Source organism: Chiloscyllium punctatum, chromosome 4 (assembly GCF_047496795.1).
Source record: "Chiloscyllium punctatum isolate Juve2018m chromosome 4, sChiPun1.3, whole genome shotgun sequence".
In the NCBI taxonomy this organism is placed as follows: domain Eukaryota; kingdom Metazoa; phylum Chordata; class Chondrichthyes; order Orectolobiformes; family Hemiscylliidae; genus Chiloscyllium; species Chiloscyllium punctatum.
The window spans coordinates 81,829,800-81,848,644 of record NC_092742.1 but is presented as its reverse complement, the minus strand read 5'-3'; the positions used below and the strand labels follow the sequence as shown (position 1 = coordinate 81,848,644).

The following is an 18,845-nucleotide window of genomic DNA, read 5'->3' as shown; positions in this document are numbered from 1 at the left end:
TTTCCATGCTGTAAGACTCTCTGAAGAACAAAAATGCATTTCACCTTTTTATCTGCTAACTATAAGAATACTTCAATTTGATTGGTGAAGCAACTGCAGAGTACATAAATGTAAACTGCTTTCACTTGAGAGAATAAATTTCAGCAATCAGATCAAAATACTGGCTGGCCATTCAAATGTCTAACTAAGGCATTAATGGAAAGCAGCTGCTGAAAACAGGAAGCATTAAGAACGAGAGTTGTATTTGCAGCCAAATGGCTAACATCCCAAACAAATAAACAAATGGAAGGGCAGAACACAGTTCAGTTCAAAATTGTAAATGAAAGGTATACAAGCCAAAACATCAGACAGGAACACAAAATTCATTATATATGTTACATTTTCACTCGGGCTTTTAGGTCGTCGGGAAGTGATTTATAGCTCATGGTAACATTTGCTCTGACATAACTCATACAGAATAGCTTGCAATTATCTCAATTAAACATCTGTTTTTCTCTTGTCCTCATAATTGTGCAGTTCTGAAAGGCTTTTCTTTTCCAGAGCCTTTACTCATCTCCACCAGAGACCTGCTGCCTTATTCTTTTTTACAGACTGGGATCCAGTGGCATTTGTCTATAATGGCAACCACCTCTTGCTCAAGACTTGCAACTGTGCCCTGAACGATTCAAGGATCCATGCCTGCAGCCTGCCTTACCGAGCAATTCAAACCCTCCAATGTCTGCAAAAGGAAACGATGTACAGACAGGAGTGCAAGAAAGGAGAAGATATTAAAATCATGTTGATAAAATAAGAAATGTAGGGATACGTGAAGAATGTGATATATTTAATGTAAGAATTGTACCCTTTGGCTATAAAAGTAGTGTTCTGACTGCAGTCAGGAGCTGCACTGAACAATCTCAGACAGCAGCAAAATCTATAAATGCATTTTTTTCAGAACAAAGTGGGACACTAAAATAAGACATTGAGTTTAACTGTACTGTGTTCTGATTCCCAAAACAATAAAGGGAAATAAAATACTTTACCAAAAGGTCAATGTTTGGTTTGGAAAAAAACACTGCCGGCTGGCAGCAGAAGCTTAGATTCCTCACTAAATATCAGAATTTCTGGAATCCACTGATGCTCGTGAAAAGAATATTAATGGATGTGTATGTGCAAATAAGGCATCTGCTTATTGATGTCCATCTTTAAAACTCTGTTAACTTTGTTTCTTAGAGAAATGGCAGGCAAGGATTTTCATCAGTTTTATGGCTGTTGTGGAAAAAACCAAAGCAGTAAAATGCTTCTGAAATACAATAGATTATCACTGGAACAGTAAAAACACCAGCAGTAAGTAATCTCAAGGAAAGGCATCTCAATTGAATTGTAATGTACTTCATTACCTGAGGAATAATCAGATTCCAACAAAAGAAATCTAGTTTGAATTAATATTGTTCTGTCAGTGTTAACGTTGCTTGTATGTCAGTGATGCAGTTAAAAACTAGCCCATCCAATATAAGGTGATGGTCAGCCAGTGCTGCAGTGGACTCCACTGAGTTTCACACAGTATGCAAATCCACAAATAAAAACTGCTAATAACTTGACAGAAATTTGGCAAACTGATTGAGACACGACACAAAGATAGCTTTTGTAAGACACAGAAGTGTCACGCTGGTGGGTTAAGCCTGCTAAATGCTGGGAAGATGACAAAGACTTACTTTGCAGCTTAGCTGGGAGGCTTGTCCCAGAATTGCATTGTCCTGAACCTCGGTGCAAATGTCTTATTCTCAGTTAGTGTTCCTACAGGAGTTTAAGTTGACTTTAAACAATTCATACTGTATGAGTTTAAAAGAAGGATCAATCTGGGAATATTCTCAAGGTTAAACAATTATTACCCACTAACCTCTTCATATTCATTCATAGGATGAGCACATTGTTGGCACAGTTAATGTTTGTTGCCCATCCCTAATTTCTTTCAAGAACGTGGTGTAGGTACACCCAGAATGGGAGCTCTGGTTTTTGACTCATGCCAGTGAAGGAATGGCAACATAGTTCAAAGTAAGGACAACATGTGGTTTGACGGGAACCTTGCAAGTACCCATGTATCCGCTGCCTTTGTCCCTCTAATGCCAGAGAATGTGGTTTTGAAGTGTAATATCAGAAGAGCCTTGGGTGAGTTGCTGCAGTGTACATGTGCTTGGGAAAGACAATTATCACAATTTGCCAGTACTGGAGAGGAAGCATGTTTAAGATGGTGAATAGGATGAATATCAAGCAGGTCATTTTGTTTTTAATAATGCAAGGCTTCGAGTGTAATTGGAGTTGCACTCATCCAGGCAAGTGGAAGCTATTCCATAACATTCCTGACGTTTGCCTTGTAAATGGTGGGCAAGCATTGGAGACTCAGACAGTGAGTTAGTGCAGAATTACTAGCTTCTGAACCATAATAAAAGTCACAGTATAAGATTGTTAAATCGCCAGGTAATGAGAAACCATAGGTTGTTGGTGGTGAGGGGTTAGCTCAATTGGTTGGCTGGCTGGTTAGTGATATCAACAGCGTGTGTTCAATTTCCCCTGTCAATTGAGGTTATCACAAAGGAGTATTTTTCAAACTCTCCCCTCACTTGAGAAGAGGTGACCCTCAGGTTAAACCCTCACCAGTTGTCTTTCTCTAATGAGAGAGCTGCCCTTTGACCAGTAGGACTCTGGTGACATTACCATTTTTTCATTGCCGTACATCATAATGAGGTATCTTTAATGTGAAGACGGGACTTTGTATTCACAAGTACTGCGCAGTGGTTGCTGCTACCTATACTATCAAGGACAGATGCACTGATGACAGGCAGATAGGTGAGGATCCCATGCTGGTTCACGCACCACCTGCTGCAAGACCAACCTGCCATCAGCATGCAGCGAGTTGGTCTGTGATGATACCAAGCCACCATGATGGGTAGCTTAGTTCACCACCCATTTTTCAATCTTTGTTTCTGCTACACTCAGTGCTTCTTCTAAGTTATATTTTACATGAAGGAGCACTGACTCATTAGCTGGGGGAGGGGGATCGGGCAAAATCAGTAGAATGATTACTTGTATTAATGCTCTGAGATTGCATGGGGTCTGGAAAACTTCCAGGACTACTCCATCTTGGTCGTTTTCCACTGAAGGCCTTGTGGTGGGTCTACCTTCAGAGGATAGAGGTTTCTGTGAAATTGGTTATGAGGTACCATTCACTGAGTATGACTTTGCCAGGCTATCATAATGAATTTGGATGTCAATAAGGAGAACTTTTCAGTGAATGTATTTGTTGTTTCTCATGAGTGCTGACCAGCCCGTACGTTTCATTCTTGTTGCTTTTTATCAGTAAGCCTTTGATACAACTTACTGGGTCTTCTCTGACACTAGTTGAGAGTCATTAACATTGTTGTGAGTCTGGAATCACATGTGGACCAGACTGGCAAAGGATGACAGATTTCCTTCCAGGTCATTCATGAGCCAATTATATTATAACAATAATCCAGTAGTGTTATAATTATTGAGACAATTTAAAAATTAAATTCCAGATTTCTTAATTAATTTAACTTAAATTCAAGCAGATGTTCAGTAGGGTTGGATCTTATGTCAGTGGAGCACTAGTCCAGGAATCTGAATGGTACCATGTTCCATTTATATTTTTCTTTTCTTCTTTCACCGAATGTAAAGTTTCTGACAAGGCCAATAAGCAATTATAATATTGTCATTTAGCTAAACACGGCATATTGGAAAGGTTATTATGAATGCTTTACTGCAATACACTATCAGACATACTACTGCTACAAAGTCATCTGTTGAATTTAACTTTTATGGATTGACACTGTTTGACTGGTATGTCAAAGGAACATTAGAAAAAGCTCGAATTGCTTCATCTTAAATTTATTACAGTATGCTGCTGGGTAGTCAGATGTTTCTTTGCATCTTAATTCATTTTTCTTGGCTCCATTTCTACCAATCTGTTTTGTGCATTAATTTCCTGTTAAGATATGGCCCAGTAGGCAGGTGAGCTTTACAGACACTGTCTGTTACACCAGTGTTGAATTCTAGAAGCTCTTTGTCTGTGATCCCTCAAGACTCCATTCATGGCTTGGTCCTCTCTTTGGGAAGCACACAGGGTCTCCACTTTAAGGCTCTCGAGAGGAAGTAACCCAAACCCATAATTGTTCCTTTGAAAAAAAAAACCCAAAGAAGGATCACTGGACCGAAAACACTAGCTCTGCTTTCTCTCCATGGAGATGCTGCTCGACCTGCTAAGGTTTCCCAGCAATTTCTGTTTTTGTTGTGTTTCTTTAAATTTTGAGTGCAGACTGCAGCGTGTGAATAAGGATGCTGCAAAAAGTAGGCGGGGTCCTAATGAAAAGGTTGCAGCAAGATGCTTTCATTAGAAAGCTGGCATCAAGTCTGAGATGTAGGATTCCTGCAGCTGAACCGAGGAGGGAGATGCTGGTTGCAATCAGGGAAGTTCAGTGTGGAATATGGTGTACTTGTTAATGGAATACAAAGTGTCAGGGCACAATGTGCCATCTACTTCGTGTATGCTTTGTCTGTTGTATTGCAATACACTCTTAGGAAAATGCCTGATTACTCCCAACCTGCTCATGGTCAAAGTCTAATCGGTTTGACAACCTTTTTCCTGTTTTCAGATCATGAACAGATCTTTTTCCTGCATAATATTTGTATATGTGTGTATTTGTGTATAAGAGAGAAGAGTAAATCTGCACATATTGCCTCTATCCACACACAAGGAATGTGTCAAGAAAAACTTATACCAAAAATGAAGAAATTCAGGATAAATGTGCAACGGAAAAGTCACTATAATATTGTTTTGTTTTCAATTTTCTGTTAGAATGTTCTTTTTCCCCTTCTTGTTGTTTCTCTTCCTCATTTTCCCCACTTTCACCTTTATTTCTTCTGCCACGTTATACTCTTTCATCCCCATCTTGCTGTTGCTTTTTTCCCTCACTTTGCTTGTCCTCTACTCTTCCCCTGTCTCCTGAGGGCAAGTGATAGAAATACAGGCACTGCAAGACAGAAGCAGAATGCTTAAGCCCTTGTGCGTGTGTGGTCTACTTTAATCCAATTTCCTCGTGTAATTTCCATTTTCCCTTCCTCTTTTTAATACCTTTAATAAAACAATGTCTTTGATGACTATAGTTCAACAGCTATCTATGGTGATACATTCCATATTGTCATAAGAGTCGATACAGAACTGTTCCTCTCATTGACTAAACTGCACTTGGATATACATCCGGCCTCAGTGTCACAGGATTTATGTTATTTGTCAATCAGCTTGCAGCTCTCTTTAAATAAATAACTTTGCAAAAGGAAGAAAGAAAGTCGCATTCACTTTCTTGGTCTAACGATGTTTCCAAAGCTCTTTACCATCCCTATGTACTTGTAGGGTACAGTCATGGTTATAAAGTGGGCACAGAACACTGGTATGGCTTCAATTAGGGTACTGCGTCCAGTTCTGGACATCACACTTTAGGCAAGATGTGAAGGTATTAGAGAGAGTGCTGAAAAGATTCATAAGAACTGTTCCATTGATCAAGAACTTCATTTAGGTATATACAGCGGAGAGGGAGAGACCATTTTCATCAGAGCAAAGATTTGATGGAAATACTTAAAATAATGTGCAAGTTGGAAAGAGTAGATGGGTCAAGCTGTTTCCACCATTGGAATGATTGTGAAGAAGGGGACACAGATTTGATATAATTGGCGAAAAAGCAACGGAGACATGAGGAGAATATTCTTCATGCAGTGAGTGTTTGATCCTCAATGCACTGCCTGAAGGTGGTGCTGGAGGGAGACTCAGTCAAGGCGTTCAAGGTGGAATTGGATCACGATACGAAAAGGAGGAAATATGCAAAGGGATAGGCTGGAGAATAGTACAAAGTGAATGCTACTTTGGAGTGCTGGTGCAGAGACAATGGGCCACATGGACTCATTCCACCATGGAACCATTCTGTAATTCTCTGTGGAGGAAGGAACTCAGATATTTGAGCATCAAAATAGAGAAATGGTCCAAAACCAGAAGAAGAATAAGCCTTTGAAACGTCTAGAGAAGATCATTGATTTAAAAAAAACTCTTGCTTTTTCTCTTTGCCCTCAATTTCATTGCTGTTTTTACACAAATCGTTATAAGACCCATGAAACATTGAAGTTGAGTCTCCAGATGCCACAGCACACTCACTGAAACATCGGATAAGAATCACCAGCAACCCAAGCTAGACCATCTGCTGGTAAAAGTTTTGCCAGAGCTAGTATTGGTGTGTTTCCATTCAAAGCTCAAATGATGTGCAATTTGAGCCTTCAAGAGACTAATATAATGGTCTCCCAATACATTTGATCTCTAATGAAAGGTAATTGACCCGAAACGCTTTTGTTTATTCTCTCCAATGATGCTGCCTGGTCTACTGATTTTCAGATTTCCTACAGCTCTGGTATTTTAATAGTATATACTCCAGCTCATTCTTTTTATTACTTCCACTCAACTGATGCTGTTTCCCCTCTTTCTCTCCAAACACTGACTCCAAGTCCCATGCAAGGAAAAAGCAACAGAAACATAACAATTGTAAATCCACATTCACTTTGACAGGTTTTCTTTATACACAAAGTCTCACATCGGACACACACAATCAAATACAATCTGGTTCAGATTAAATAGGCAGTTCCATTAATTCAAGAAGGATGTAGTTTTGGAGTACAGTCTGCTGTATCAGATATCATCGACAACAAGGGACACGACTGTGGATGGAGTATCTTTCAAAAGGGTGCTTACAATTCCTTGGAGTAATTTCAACAAAAACAATTTAATAAGCAGTCTGTATGCATGCGCCAGGGCAACTTTCACTCACTTTCCTCTGAATTATGTCTGAGAGCTCCAACTGAATAAAAGTTTGCCTGAATGAGCAATTCTCCAATGTAGAAAGAAAAGCAGCCAATTTCTCCTCAAGTCAAGACAATTTCCTTTCGTCTTCAGCCACAAGTGGCTGTTGTGCTGCATTGGACATTCTACAGACAGCTTTATATCCTTAACTATACTTTAGCCTGGCTTTAGCATCTTAGGATTATCACTTACAAAGTGGTGTCCTTGCACGTGAAAAAAAACAGAAAGCGCAATATCAAATTAAACTGAAGTATTTCAGAGAAGTATAACTGGTTTTGTAAAATTATGCAGATTGGAAGGAGGAGGAGGAAATGTTAAATTCCAGTATCACAGGCGCTCAGTGGATGTTTCCAACTTGGAGCATTGAAGGATCACATCATTTGATTCAACATTTTTATTTCTTAAGATATCAAAATCTGCAGCCCTCTGTGTTTATGAAAATCAAATACTGTGCTTCAGCTCAAAGACTCAATTTTAGAGAATTGTTTTGTTGTGCCCATTTCATTTGTTCTATTGTGCAAGCACAGCACAAAGTAAGACTAGCAATCAGCATTATTGTTTGCTTTTCAGTTCCACCAATTGTTACACATAACGGATGTGTGAATGGGCAGAATCGTGACCTGCTTCTGGGGAGGGAAAATTGGGTAAGTGACCAAAAATCAGGTTCCCAATAGCAGGATGAATACAAAGGAACCTCGATTATCCAAATGAGATGGGTGGGCACTATTTCATTGGGATAACTGATTATTTGGATAACTGATTCAATGCCTCTCCTCTGGGGCTCGGTGTTTTCTGAAGTTGTCTTTTTCCTCACTCTGCCTGCCTTGCTCCCTCTCTCTGTCTCAGGGTTTGTTTCTGAGCAGATACACATGTGTGTGTAAGGGACCTGCAGACCCCCCCCCCGTTCAATGGGATTGACATAGCGAGCACTTGCTAAGTCCGCTCCCAGTTCAGGAGACTAGGCAGCAGCACATCGTGCGCAAACCCCTGCACCCCCCAACCCTGTCCATTCCAGCTCCCCATCTGCCCCCACCCCCACCTCCAACCGTGGTCCGCCCTGAACCACTCTCCACTCCCCCGCACCCCCCCACATCCGCCCTGGTCGCCCTATCCCCCTGACCCCCATCCATCCTGCCCCCAAGGTCTGCACCCCCTGCCATGGGCCAGCCGAATGGGACACCAACATTAAGACTGCTGCTGCCTTTGTGGGGGGGTTGGGGGGGGGGGGGTAGGTGAGTCTCAAAATAGCACATACATGCACACAACCTTTCACTGCAACTTTTTGACAAGTTCCACTTTTGCTCTGTACAGGACAAAGTTGGAGAGATTATCTGGGGAAGGGGTTTCTAGGGTACACAGACAGTGTAGAACTCCAGGGAAAGTGTGGGGAGAGAAAGAGACAGATTATGGTGGAGGTGGTGCCTGGGCTCCCATCGATGTCCAGGACTGTTCTCGGCAGTATTTCAGTAAGCTGAATTCATTTTTAATTATTGTAAACAAAAGATGCGATCAGTGTTGAAACATCTCTTTGATGTAATGTTTCCATTGGGACTTTGAGATCTTCTTCGGATAATCCAAAATTCAGATAATTGAGATTTGGATAATCAAGGTTCTTCTGTACTTGTAAAGAAATCTCAGAATTTTAAAGCTTCCTGACGCTAAATGCTTTGCACTCATTACACGCTTATTAGAATGTCATTTGGCCAGAATTAAGTTCCCCTTCCCATTTACATTCTAAGCTATGAAACAATAAATACTAACATATTCATGGCTACTACATAGAAATAAATGGCAGTATGAGAGATAGTCAACTCCCTGGACTTTGGATTAAGTTACTACTGATTGTAGGTTTGGCTCCACCATGCCATGTGATAGATCAGGTGGCAGTAATCTTCATGGGGCAGAGAGGATAATCAAGAAGGGGAGGCTGGAGTGTAATGGGAATCGGTTAAAGAGGCTGGCTATGGGTGGAAGTCTGCCTGGGGAAGGGAGGCAGGGAACATAGGAACAGCGAGAATGCTCTGTTGCAGGTATCCACTCTGAACACCCAGTGGATATGTTTGTCTTGCAGGGAATGAATGTCTGTCCAGGTGCACTTTAAGTAAGTCCCTTGGGCTTTTGAACCTTGTAAGGTACTCACAAAGGCATCAACTTCTTGCCCACTCCCAGCACAAGATACGTCAAGGTCCTTGCACTGGCCTATGTAATCAGGTGACACATAATTGTGTGAATAAATCCAAGCTACACCTGAGAGCAAGAATTGCTCACTTCATGCTCACCATTAAAATCAGTCTCCTCACATTGGAAAGATCTGCCCAGCAGTCTAACGTAGACTGGAGTAGATTGAGGCCTGTGGTGAATGTTACAGCCTACTTAATTTATCAAAACTAATTTCATTGAACCGTTGCAATGACTTCTTGAAAATGAATTCTCAACCACAGATTTGAACATTTAGAATCAGAACTATGAACTTGTGGAGAGTTTGCTTGTAACAGACATCAAGACATTCTAGTGTACTGAACAGGTAATGCTGGAGCTAAAAAATTGGAGCTGGGCCATTTCGGAGTAAACTCACGATTCTCAAAGGTTAGAGGAAATATGGAACTCTGCCCCTTGAAGCAGTGCATCATGGGACAATCGAAATATTCAAGACTGGGATCTGCAACATTTTGTTAGCTGAAGGACAATCAAGAGCATAAAGGTAAAAGAGTGTGTAGACAGATTCAGGGTACATATCAGTTATGTTCACAGTGAATAGCAGTGAACGTCCCATTCCTATTCCTACTTTCCAGATCGCGTGGCTTAACCTTGTGAATTGAAAGTTGTGCTAAAACCCAGAGGAATCAGACTGACCTTCTGAGTTTTTAAACTATTCACTCTATACAAACAATTTTTCTGATAATCTACCAATGTGTTAACACTTGCATTCTGCAAGGCTAACCCTGTCAGCCACACATTTTGTAACACATAATGGTGAACATTCTCTTTTCCTGTTTTGCTCTTGATTCAGTGGCAACCATTTTCTGACAGTGATCAAGTGGTTCAGTATCAGAATAATTTCGGGTATGCTGTCTCTTCGTCTTTTAACCCCTTGACCTTGCTCAATAATTTGGAGTAGTGCTACATGCACAATGTAGACGTGTTTTCAGTCACACTAAAATGTCAAAATGAATTCGTCAAATGGAATGTTACGCCCACCAAGTGTTTGACTGAATTCCCTATGTTACTTGTCTCTGGGAGTCATTCATTATTCACCAAGTGAGGCTCTGGGTCAAGCTGTTTTTCCGAATGTTCTATTTACATTGGATCCCACAACCGGTTACTCAATAAGAAAATGTAAACATTATGGGTTGAAACCAAATATTTATCAGAAACATAACTTCTATCCTTGAGGACCAGTAAGAAGCCATGAGTATCAGTGATTGTTTGATAACTAGCTTTATTCAGTAACTTTCCAAATCTGTGGTACATTGTATTTCTAAAGCTACACGTGAAGTATAATACCAAAAAGTAACTTTATGCAAAACCCAACAAAATATAACTAGTTGTATATAAACACAGTTACGTTTCACCTATTTGTTCTTACTGTATCTTTCTTATGTTGTTACGTCTACTTGTAATTTCTTTCTATCTGGCCCACAGTTACAAAGGCCAACAGTGATGTTATAATGCTCATTGAGAAGGGCAGCATTCAAGAACTTGAGTCTGCAATTCTCAAGTTGATGCTTGCACAAAATTACTTAACATTCAAAGCACAGATTGCACATGCTTGATTGGCAGATTTGAATAGCTTATTTCCAGTCATTTACCTCAGCCTTTTGAATGAATGTGCCGCACCACACACGGCACAGCGGCCAATGAAATATACAAACTGTGCCAAAGTAAATTCAAACAAAGGCCAGATCTCAAAATCCAGTTCCCCACAGCACAGCAGGTGAAAATAAATAGGTCAGCAACATAAACACAACATCCTCAATGACAATTAATCAAGGACAAAGGCTGTTTTATTTAAAAGCTTTGGAGAACGAAATGTTCAGGAAAATCATTCAAGAGAACACAATGGCTAAATTGCAAATACATATATCAGGATGTAAGGAAGAAAAGCCATTTGGGAAAATACCAATATGACAAGCATACAAAGGACATAACAGAAAGGATAACAAGCTCAGAAGTAGTACAACAAAGATGACTGAACAGTGTAGAATTGCAGGCGTATATGCAACCAAAACAGGCTACAAAGCCAATAGCCAGGAACACGTTTAAGGAACAACATTGCTATGATCTGGACAGGTTTACACCCTCAGTTCCCAGACTACACCACAGTCTGCAATGCATTCAGCAAGGAGATTTGTGTGTTGGTTGTCGATATCTGGTGTTAAACAAAGCTCTGCAATTGAAATTCATGTTAGTGCCACTATAAGGGATTTCTTTTCTTCCCCCATTCAGTCAGGGGATGAAAGAAAACACCATCACCACTCAATTAATAATACAAAATTAATTGAGTCAGTTTAAGAAAAAGTATGAAATCTAGGTTAAGGGTCAAGTATCTTAGCAAAGATTAGACACCAACGCAGTGACAAGAGGAAGAAGATTGGTTAAATCAAACAGTAGTGATTTTGGTAATATCAATCATGGGTTTATATTCCTGAAAATCCAAAATCTGTCCCAATATAAGCAGCACCACAACTCTCTATCTTAAGTTCTATTCCTTTAATCACACTCAGAAGCTGTAAACACTATTCACAGAATCCTGCTGTTACCTCACCATCAGTGATATACTGACAATCACTGAAACAACAAGATAACATTTCACTAAATCTTGTTGACTGCAGAGTGCAATGAAATAACAAAACCAAGTGCTTCAATTTCCACACAAATAATCTAATTCCTGGAATATCCTCAGTGTATTATGACTACGAGAAATTCCTGAAATAAAAATATTAGTCGCCCTTCTCTGCAATGTGGAAATTAGATTATGTTAGCCTACCACCTAGTGGCTGAGTAGGAACACATTTTATTTGAAGGAATATTCTGGCTTCAGCAATTTTACTGAGATAATGGGAACTTGCAACTTTATGTGGAATATTTTCAATGCAACGCTGACTAAAGAAAACGTTTTGCTTGTTCTTGCGCATCTTTACTATGCTATTTATGTCACTATTAGCAATGAAATTTGTACAGAAAAATTACCAATATTTTGGCGACTAATCTCATTTGAATGATGCGGTTAATGCTGCAAACTCTGAGGGTTGAGATATGTAAGCGAAAACCAGTAGCTGAAGAACCACCCCCCTGTTCCCCACCTCCCCTGACCCCTCACCCCATCCACCACCACGATCAGATTACAGCTTGAAAATTCCTCTGATCTCAATCAATTCTTTTCAAATTAATGTTATGGCATTCAGTGGCATATTTTATCCTACTGTTGTCCATCTACCTATTGCTGAGTAGGTGAAAGCAATAATGGCTACATTAAAGAATTAAGCTAGAATTCTCCCCAAGTTTATTCAGTAATAACCAGAAAATTATAGTCAAGGCCTTATATATTGCTTTAAACCAAGTAAGAACTCAATTACTTTATGATAAATATTCTTTCACATTTCATTTAAAATTTTAGCAATAAAAGAACCTCCAACTCAGGAAGCAACATTTATATTCTTGATCTAATCCTTACTGAAGTGAAGATTGCTCTCACAAGTAAGAAATCACAATTTTTCTAATGCAATATAAGGTTTCACCGGGAAGGGCTTGCTAATACTGGTTAAAGCAGCAAAGGACAGCTATATAGGCCAGGAAGACCAAGATTTGGTCACTGTGTTGGCTGATTTCAGTCTGGGCATCATGAAAGTATTTCACCATAGAGAATAAGGGGAGCAAACTAAAGCTCTTGCTGCTCCACGTTGTGATTCAGTGGCTTTTCTGGAAGTGCAGCTGGCTGGACACCATGTGAAGGCAATATCAGGCTTGGCTACAATGCTGAATGTTAAATCACTTCACCTATTATCCAACGTCACACACTGGGAGCAGTTACTTTCATGACCAGCTAGTCAGCAAAAAGTTAATGTCTTCAAATATGGGTAGAAGGAAAAAGCTACACCAGAAAGGAGAGGGGAAAAATAATCAGATTTAAATTCTTCTATGTATGCCATCCTTTGCATGAATGCCCCAAATTCAATTACTAGCTAGTAAGATTTACCTGTGATTGTTTTAAAACATTCATTCATTGGAATTGGACATCGTTGGCCGGGCCAATACTTCTTACCAATCCCTTATTGTCTGTTGATCTGAGTGACTTGCTTTAGCTATTTCAGAGGGCAGTTAAGCGTAGGCCTCATTGCTAGGGGTCTGCAGTCATGTACAGACCTGACCAGGTAAGGATGGTAGATTTCCTTCCTTAACGGACATTATTGAACGAGTGGGTTTTTTTATAACAATCAACAAAGGTTTCATGGTCACTATTTGTCTAGCTTTGAAGTCCAGAATTTTATTGAATTCAACCACCATGGATTTAAACCATTGACCCAAGAATGTTAGCCTGTGGTTAATCCAGTGACATTACTGCTGAGCTGCTGACCAACTGGTGTATTTTCCACACATTTGTGTGGATACAGTTCATTTAAGAAACATAGGTAAGGCTCAGGGGATGAAACAACCCAGGACTCTCAGTGGCAACACCAAATATATTTTACATGTGCTCCAGCCTACGTGACACCTTCCCCCATCTCCAGTTTCTCCCTTGAGTCATCAGAAGGTCTTTAGGTTAATAACACATTTGTGGAGCTGCTTTCATGACATCATTATTCCACACATTGCAAACAAAACTGCACAGACAATCCTGGAATGACATACTTTTCACTCGTGGTGGCGGGTAAATTCCACTGGAAGTAATATAATGATTGACTTACTTTTTTTAACAGGCATTTGGTGGCTTTTCTGTCAATGTTATAAAAGGGCAAGCAGAGAGACCCTGCACAGATATACCTGACAGTGCTTTACAGAATCTAGAGTAAGGGCTTCATCCTAACAATCCTATCACTTCAGTATCCAGAGCGCGCAGACACCTGTTGCAGAAAGTTGGTTTCACACTTTGAACAGGTCAATCGCTAATTGATTATGCTTTTTCCTTCAAGCAATAAAATAATAAAATTGGGTGGCTCTAGCGGTTCAGCAGATATGATCCTTACAGCCAGCATGGATCACAGAATTGCAGGCTCACCTACAACCAACATCTTCCACTTGGGGAGCATAGGTCACCTATTATATCAGGGGATGGAAAACTATCCACCAGCCCCATATACCCAAAGATATTGACAGATCTGATCACTCCTATCGCCAGAAATCTCATCATAAATATTAAAAACAATGAGCTCTTTCAAATACTGAACATCTTACAATTCAAGATCAGCATTACAGCACAGTTGGTTCTAACAGCAAATGTAAAATCAAGACCCATATTATCATAATAAGAGTAGGTGGATAACTGGTTAAACGTGGAAGAGTATCAAGTACAATAACGATGTGATGATTAAGTTTCTAAATAACTCGGCATTCATCTCTTAGTGCTGCATTAGGTCTACGTGAATCAAGAAACATGAATGAAAAGGCAAAGCATTGCCATATTAAAGCCTTCTCTGAAGTCTTTCTTGTACCATGACATGTTAATTTTAAAAACAAACTTCAAGCAGAAGCAGTAAACACAAGGTTATTGGTGGTTAAGCTGCAGCAAATGCCATCTCAGGACAACCGGTTGTTATGTAGGAGATAGCAAGGCAGACTGAGAGAGGGAATCCAAAGGGTATTGATCCAACAGTAATTTTGGTTTCCCTAATCTAATGACAAAACACATTTCCACCTTAGCAAATGAAATATTTGAGTACACTGAACTGCTTGGTATCCATTGTATAACACACCCATTTTGCAAATAAACCATGTTTGACATGTGATCAAAAGTACATTACTTCCATAAGGTACGTTGGTCAACATTACTTTTGGAATGGCACAAACTTCTATAATCACTAGCAGAGAACACTAATCAGGTCTGCTAATGTAATTCTCTGGACAGTGAAGTACTAGTTTTGAGAGAAAGTTTATTTGCTGTTCAGATGAGCTCAAACTTCCTTCAAAACTTTTAAATGCTCTTTAAAGTTGCAGTCTCATTTTCCTCCCCCTGTATTCCTGAACAATGCAATCCAAATGTGATAGTCATGGAAATTTCTTTGGGTTGCTTTTAATTACAGCAACATAAATTATGGTCGGATAATTTATTTTGATTTCAATTTCTGGCATTGCCACATCAAAAGAACAAAAGTGAAATCTTGCAGCTATGTTCGCATTGTCATTGATCCACTTTACCCAGAAGAAATCTTCCTTCCTCTCCCTAGTTATTGATTTCTGATATTTTTAAAATCAATTAATAGTAATATCTGTGTTTGGCCCAATTCTGAAGGAAATATCAGAAACCAGAGCATTATTATCAAGCTGATAACTTTATGTGCATAACTGAGATGAAGTGACAATAGGCATGTAACAAGAATCGTTGTAGAGTACACTCTGTACATTTCATACAGCAGCACCCTATGATAAGAATCAGGAAAATGAAAACTGCAACTTTAATCAAGTACATTTCTTTATATAGGCCCCTATGACATTAATAAACATTTGAATTCCATCTCCAATTTGTCACTTTTGGATAAACAATAAGGATGAACATGGCATGTGCTTTAATAAGGTAATAGTTAAAATCAGAATTCAAAGTTGCAACTTTAAATGAATTACTTGTGTTTGGTAGCTGCTCTTCAGTCATGCCAAATATGGCCACATTATATGCAGGAGAATCTCTAATGTGTTGCATTATAATTTTATCAGTTGCTTTGTATTTTACATTGAACTTCCTGTGAATTAACTTATAACTGAAAACATAAATTTAACAAGCACCTTTGATATATGATGGTAGCCAAGATGGAGTTTACATTTCGATGCTTTCTCCCCCAGAAACACAAATGAAATGTAAGAATCAGGATGTGATTGGGTTGGAAAAGCTGGTCGGCATGGAGGAGTTGGATCGAAAGGTCTGTTTCTGTGCTGTACATCTCTATGACTCTATCTCCCCTGAGGCAAGATCATCATCATCTAAGCAAAACTCCAAAGGATCAGAGGCATCTCATTCCAGTACAGCACACATTATAACTACTTGCAGCTGGAGTGGGGATTGAATCCACTGCCATTGAAATAATTCGGCATTGTATTCTAACTTTCCAGTCAAGTAGATTTGGGTACAGATGCCTTGCAGTAATTGTAGAGACCTTTGCTAAGATTGCAAACAGATTTGGTCTTGGTCCCTGCTGAAAAGAGGGCACACTTGTTGTCTAGGGAGTGCAAGAAGGTTGTGTTTATTGTGAACACCATCATTAAGTGGTGCAACGCCTGCACACGCATAGGTTTACAGTGCCCCATCTCTGCAAAGCAATAAAAGGCAGCTGCCGAGAAGCTCATCTGAATTTTCAGTGCAAGGGTCTTTTTTTGCAGATAACTTTGTTTCTGGAATAACCAGGTGCTCCCTCTGCCCTCTTTGTTTGTAGATCTGACAAACGGACGACTATCTATTGGCAGCTCTCGCAGTCCGCGTACTCCAGAGCATTGTTGAGCAGTGCACCTGCATACTCCCTCCAAATGTGAGCCAGGCAACAGAGAGCTACACTGTCAGGAAAGGAATGGTCAGCCTCACCCTGACCCCAGTCTCCCCAGTGGTGCCTCATCCCAGCCTTTTGCCAACATCACCATCAGCCCGTGTGCAGACGCTGACATCACTGATCTGTGATGCACGCACGAATGCTTCTCATGGCCATCGTGGCCTGCTTATTGTATGCAAGCAGCTATATCGACATTTGGACTAATCATTCCAGTGTAAGCCTCACCAGACTGGATTCTGGCACTGTGGGATTGTCTGATGAGTAGAGACTGAGGGGATTGGGCCTGTTTCTCTTTAAGTTCAGAGAATGAAAGGCGATCTCATTAAAGTAAACAATAATTCTTAACAGGGCTCAACAGTATAGATGCAAGAAGGATGTTTCCATTGCTTAAGAAGTCTAGCACTGGGGACCTAGTCTCAGAATGAGATCATGAGTTTCTGAATCTTCAGAATTCTCAACACCAGCGGGCTGTAAAAACGCAATATTTGAGTATGTTCATAGATATTAAAGGGATACTGTAAGAAAGAGTTGGAACATCAGCCATATTCCAGATGAATGGCATAGCAGTCTTATGAGCTGAACAGTCTATTCTGGCTCCTATTCCCTGATACAAATCGCGCTTGGTGTACAAACTTTTTAAAAAGCAAAGTGAAAAGGTGAATAAGGGAAATATTTTGAAAAAGGTTAAAAAAAGACTTCCAAAAATTGTATAAATGCAAATTTTCCACGAATGTAACTTAGGTACAAAAATATCAGAGAGTTTACTGACCTTATTTAAAAAATAACCCACATAACAATCATTTCTACATTTTCTAACACTGAAATTTTCCTGAGATGCAGTAAAATAGATTTGACTCAGTACGTGTGAATCTGTTTGTAACTGCTTCAGGCTTTGAGACCCAGAGGGCTCAGTTTTGAAGTGTTTTGCAAACGTAGCTAAAGTGAGATGAGAGAAAAAAAAAGTTTTCTCACTCTGCAAAATAGCTTAGGTCTGGAATGCACTGTCTGGAAATTGGTGGAGGCAGGTTCAAATGGAGCATTCAGATGGACATTGGGTGATTATTTAAATGGAACCAGAGTTATGGTTAAAATGCAGCAGACTGGCAGCAAGTTAAAATGCTGACAGCCAGTGTGGACACAAAGCGGCAAATGGCAGGACTCTGTCAGCACCGTAATAATTTTGCAATTAGTATCTTGCATTTCACTAACCTGGGGCCCTAAGTCTTTGGTAGGAAATTTCCAGTTTTCATTATACTGGCAACCTTTAGGGCAAGTAAAATACAACCATGGCAGAAATTTGCCTTGGTCTGTGCTGCAAAACAGGTCAACTGTTATACTCTACACCGGATGATTAATTCCATTGATTACCATGGAACTAAGCCTTCAGTTGGGTGTCTATTGGGACACTGAGGCATTTTGCATTACTATCAAGACAAATCCCAGCCCAAATGGTGTTTAAATCCAATTCCGAAACTCAAACCAATTTTCCTTTATATTCATTATTTCTCTCATCTCTCGGCACATCTTTATTTCTGGTGCTTGTGTTTCATTCATGCCACTACCTGTAATTTTGCAGCCTCGGAAATATAATTTTGCCAGCCTATTTTAATCAAGTTGGGTTGAGACTTCGCCTGTACATCCATTGGTTATACAACAGCAAACAAACAAGAGATGAATGAGAAGAAGAAGAGCAAACCACTGCAAGAGGAGGAATCAGTTTCAGATAAAGGTGATGAGTGGCATTCTAGGTTGTCTTGAAACGATGGGAACTATGACAGAATTTAGATTGGTAACTGACCAGTGATGGCTCATCTGTTACATGAGGAGTTAGTTCTGCTCCCTTCGGACCTTCCATCTTCCATTCTTCTTCCTGTGTCCTAAAGGACAACAAAACATATTATCAAGTGACACAGCTGTAGTATGTCTATTCCTAGTGTCTCAACATTGGCAAGGAAACAGGGCATTTTTAGCTTGAATTTGGTTTGGTTAATTGAAGAACGTTTGCATGCAATCATCCAAATAATACAACAAATTGCCCAGAGACCTGTCTCTTCTCATAACTAGTAGAATTATCTTTTTCAGAGAAGTTGCACTATTCAAAATTAATCACACTGGAGTGCTGATGGAAGTCTGAAGTTACAGCAAATTGCATTCACACTTCTTATTTTACATTTTAAAAAGAAATTATAATTGAGGAAAGAACACACTTGTCAAATACCATAATGTTTAATGATGTCTGACTGTTGTCAGATACTATTCAA

At 39.7% G+C, this 18,845-nt stretch overlaps 1 protein-coding gene across 11 annotated transcripts in view; it reads right to left on the bottom strand.

Annotated features, from left to right (window-relative positions):
• LOC140476474 (spectrin beta chain, non-erythrocytic 1-like) overlaps positions 1-18,845 on the bottom strand; it is a 330,291-nt gene that overhangs the window by 24,922 nt on the left and 286,524 nt on the right. For all 11 annotated transcript variants that reach the window (XM_072569156.1, XM_072569161.1, XM_072569154.1 and 8 more), the window contains one exon: positions 18,383-18,461. In XM_072569156.1, coding sequence (XP_072425257.1) covers positions 18,383-18,461 — 79 coding nt within the window. The remainder of the gene's footprint in view (positions 1-18,382; positions 18,462-18,845) is intronic.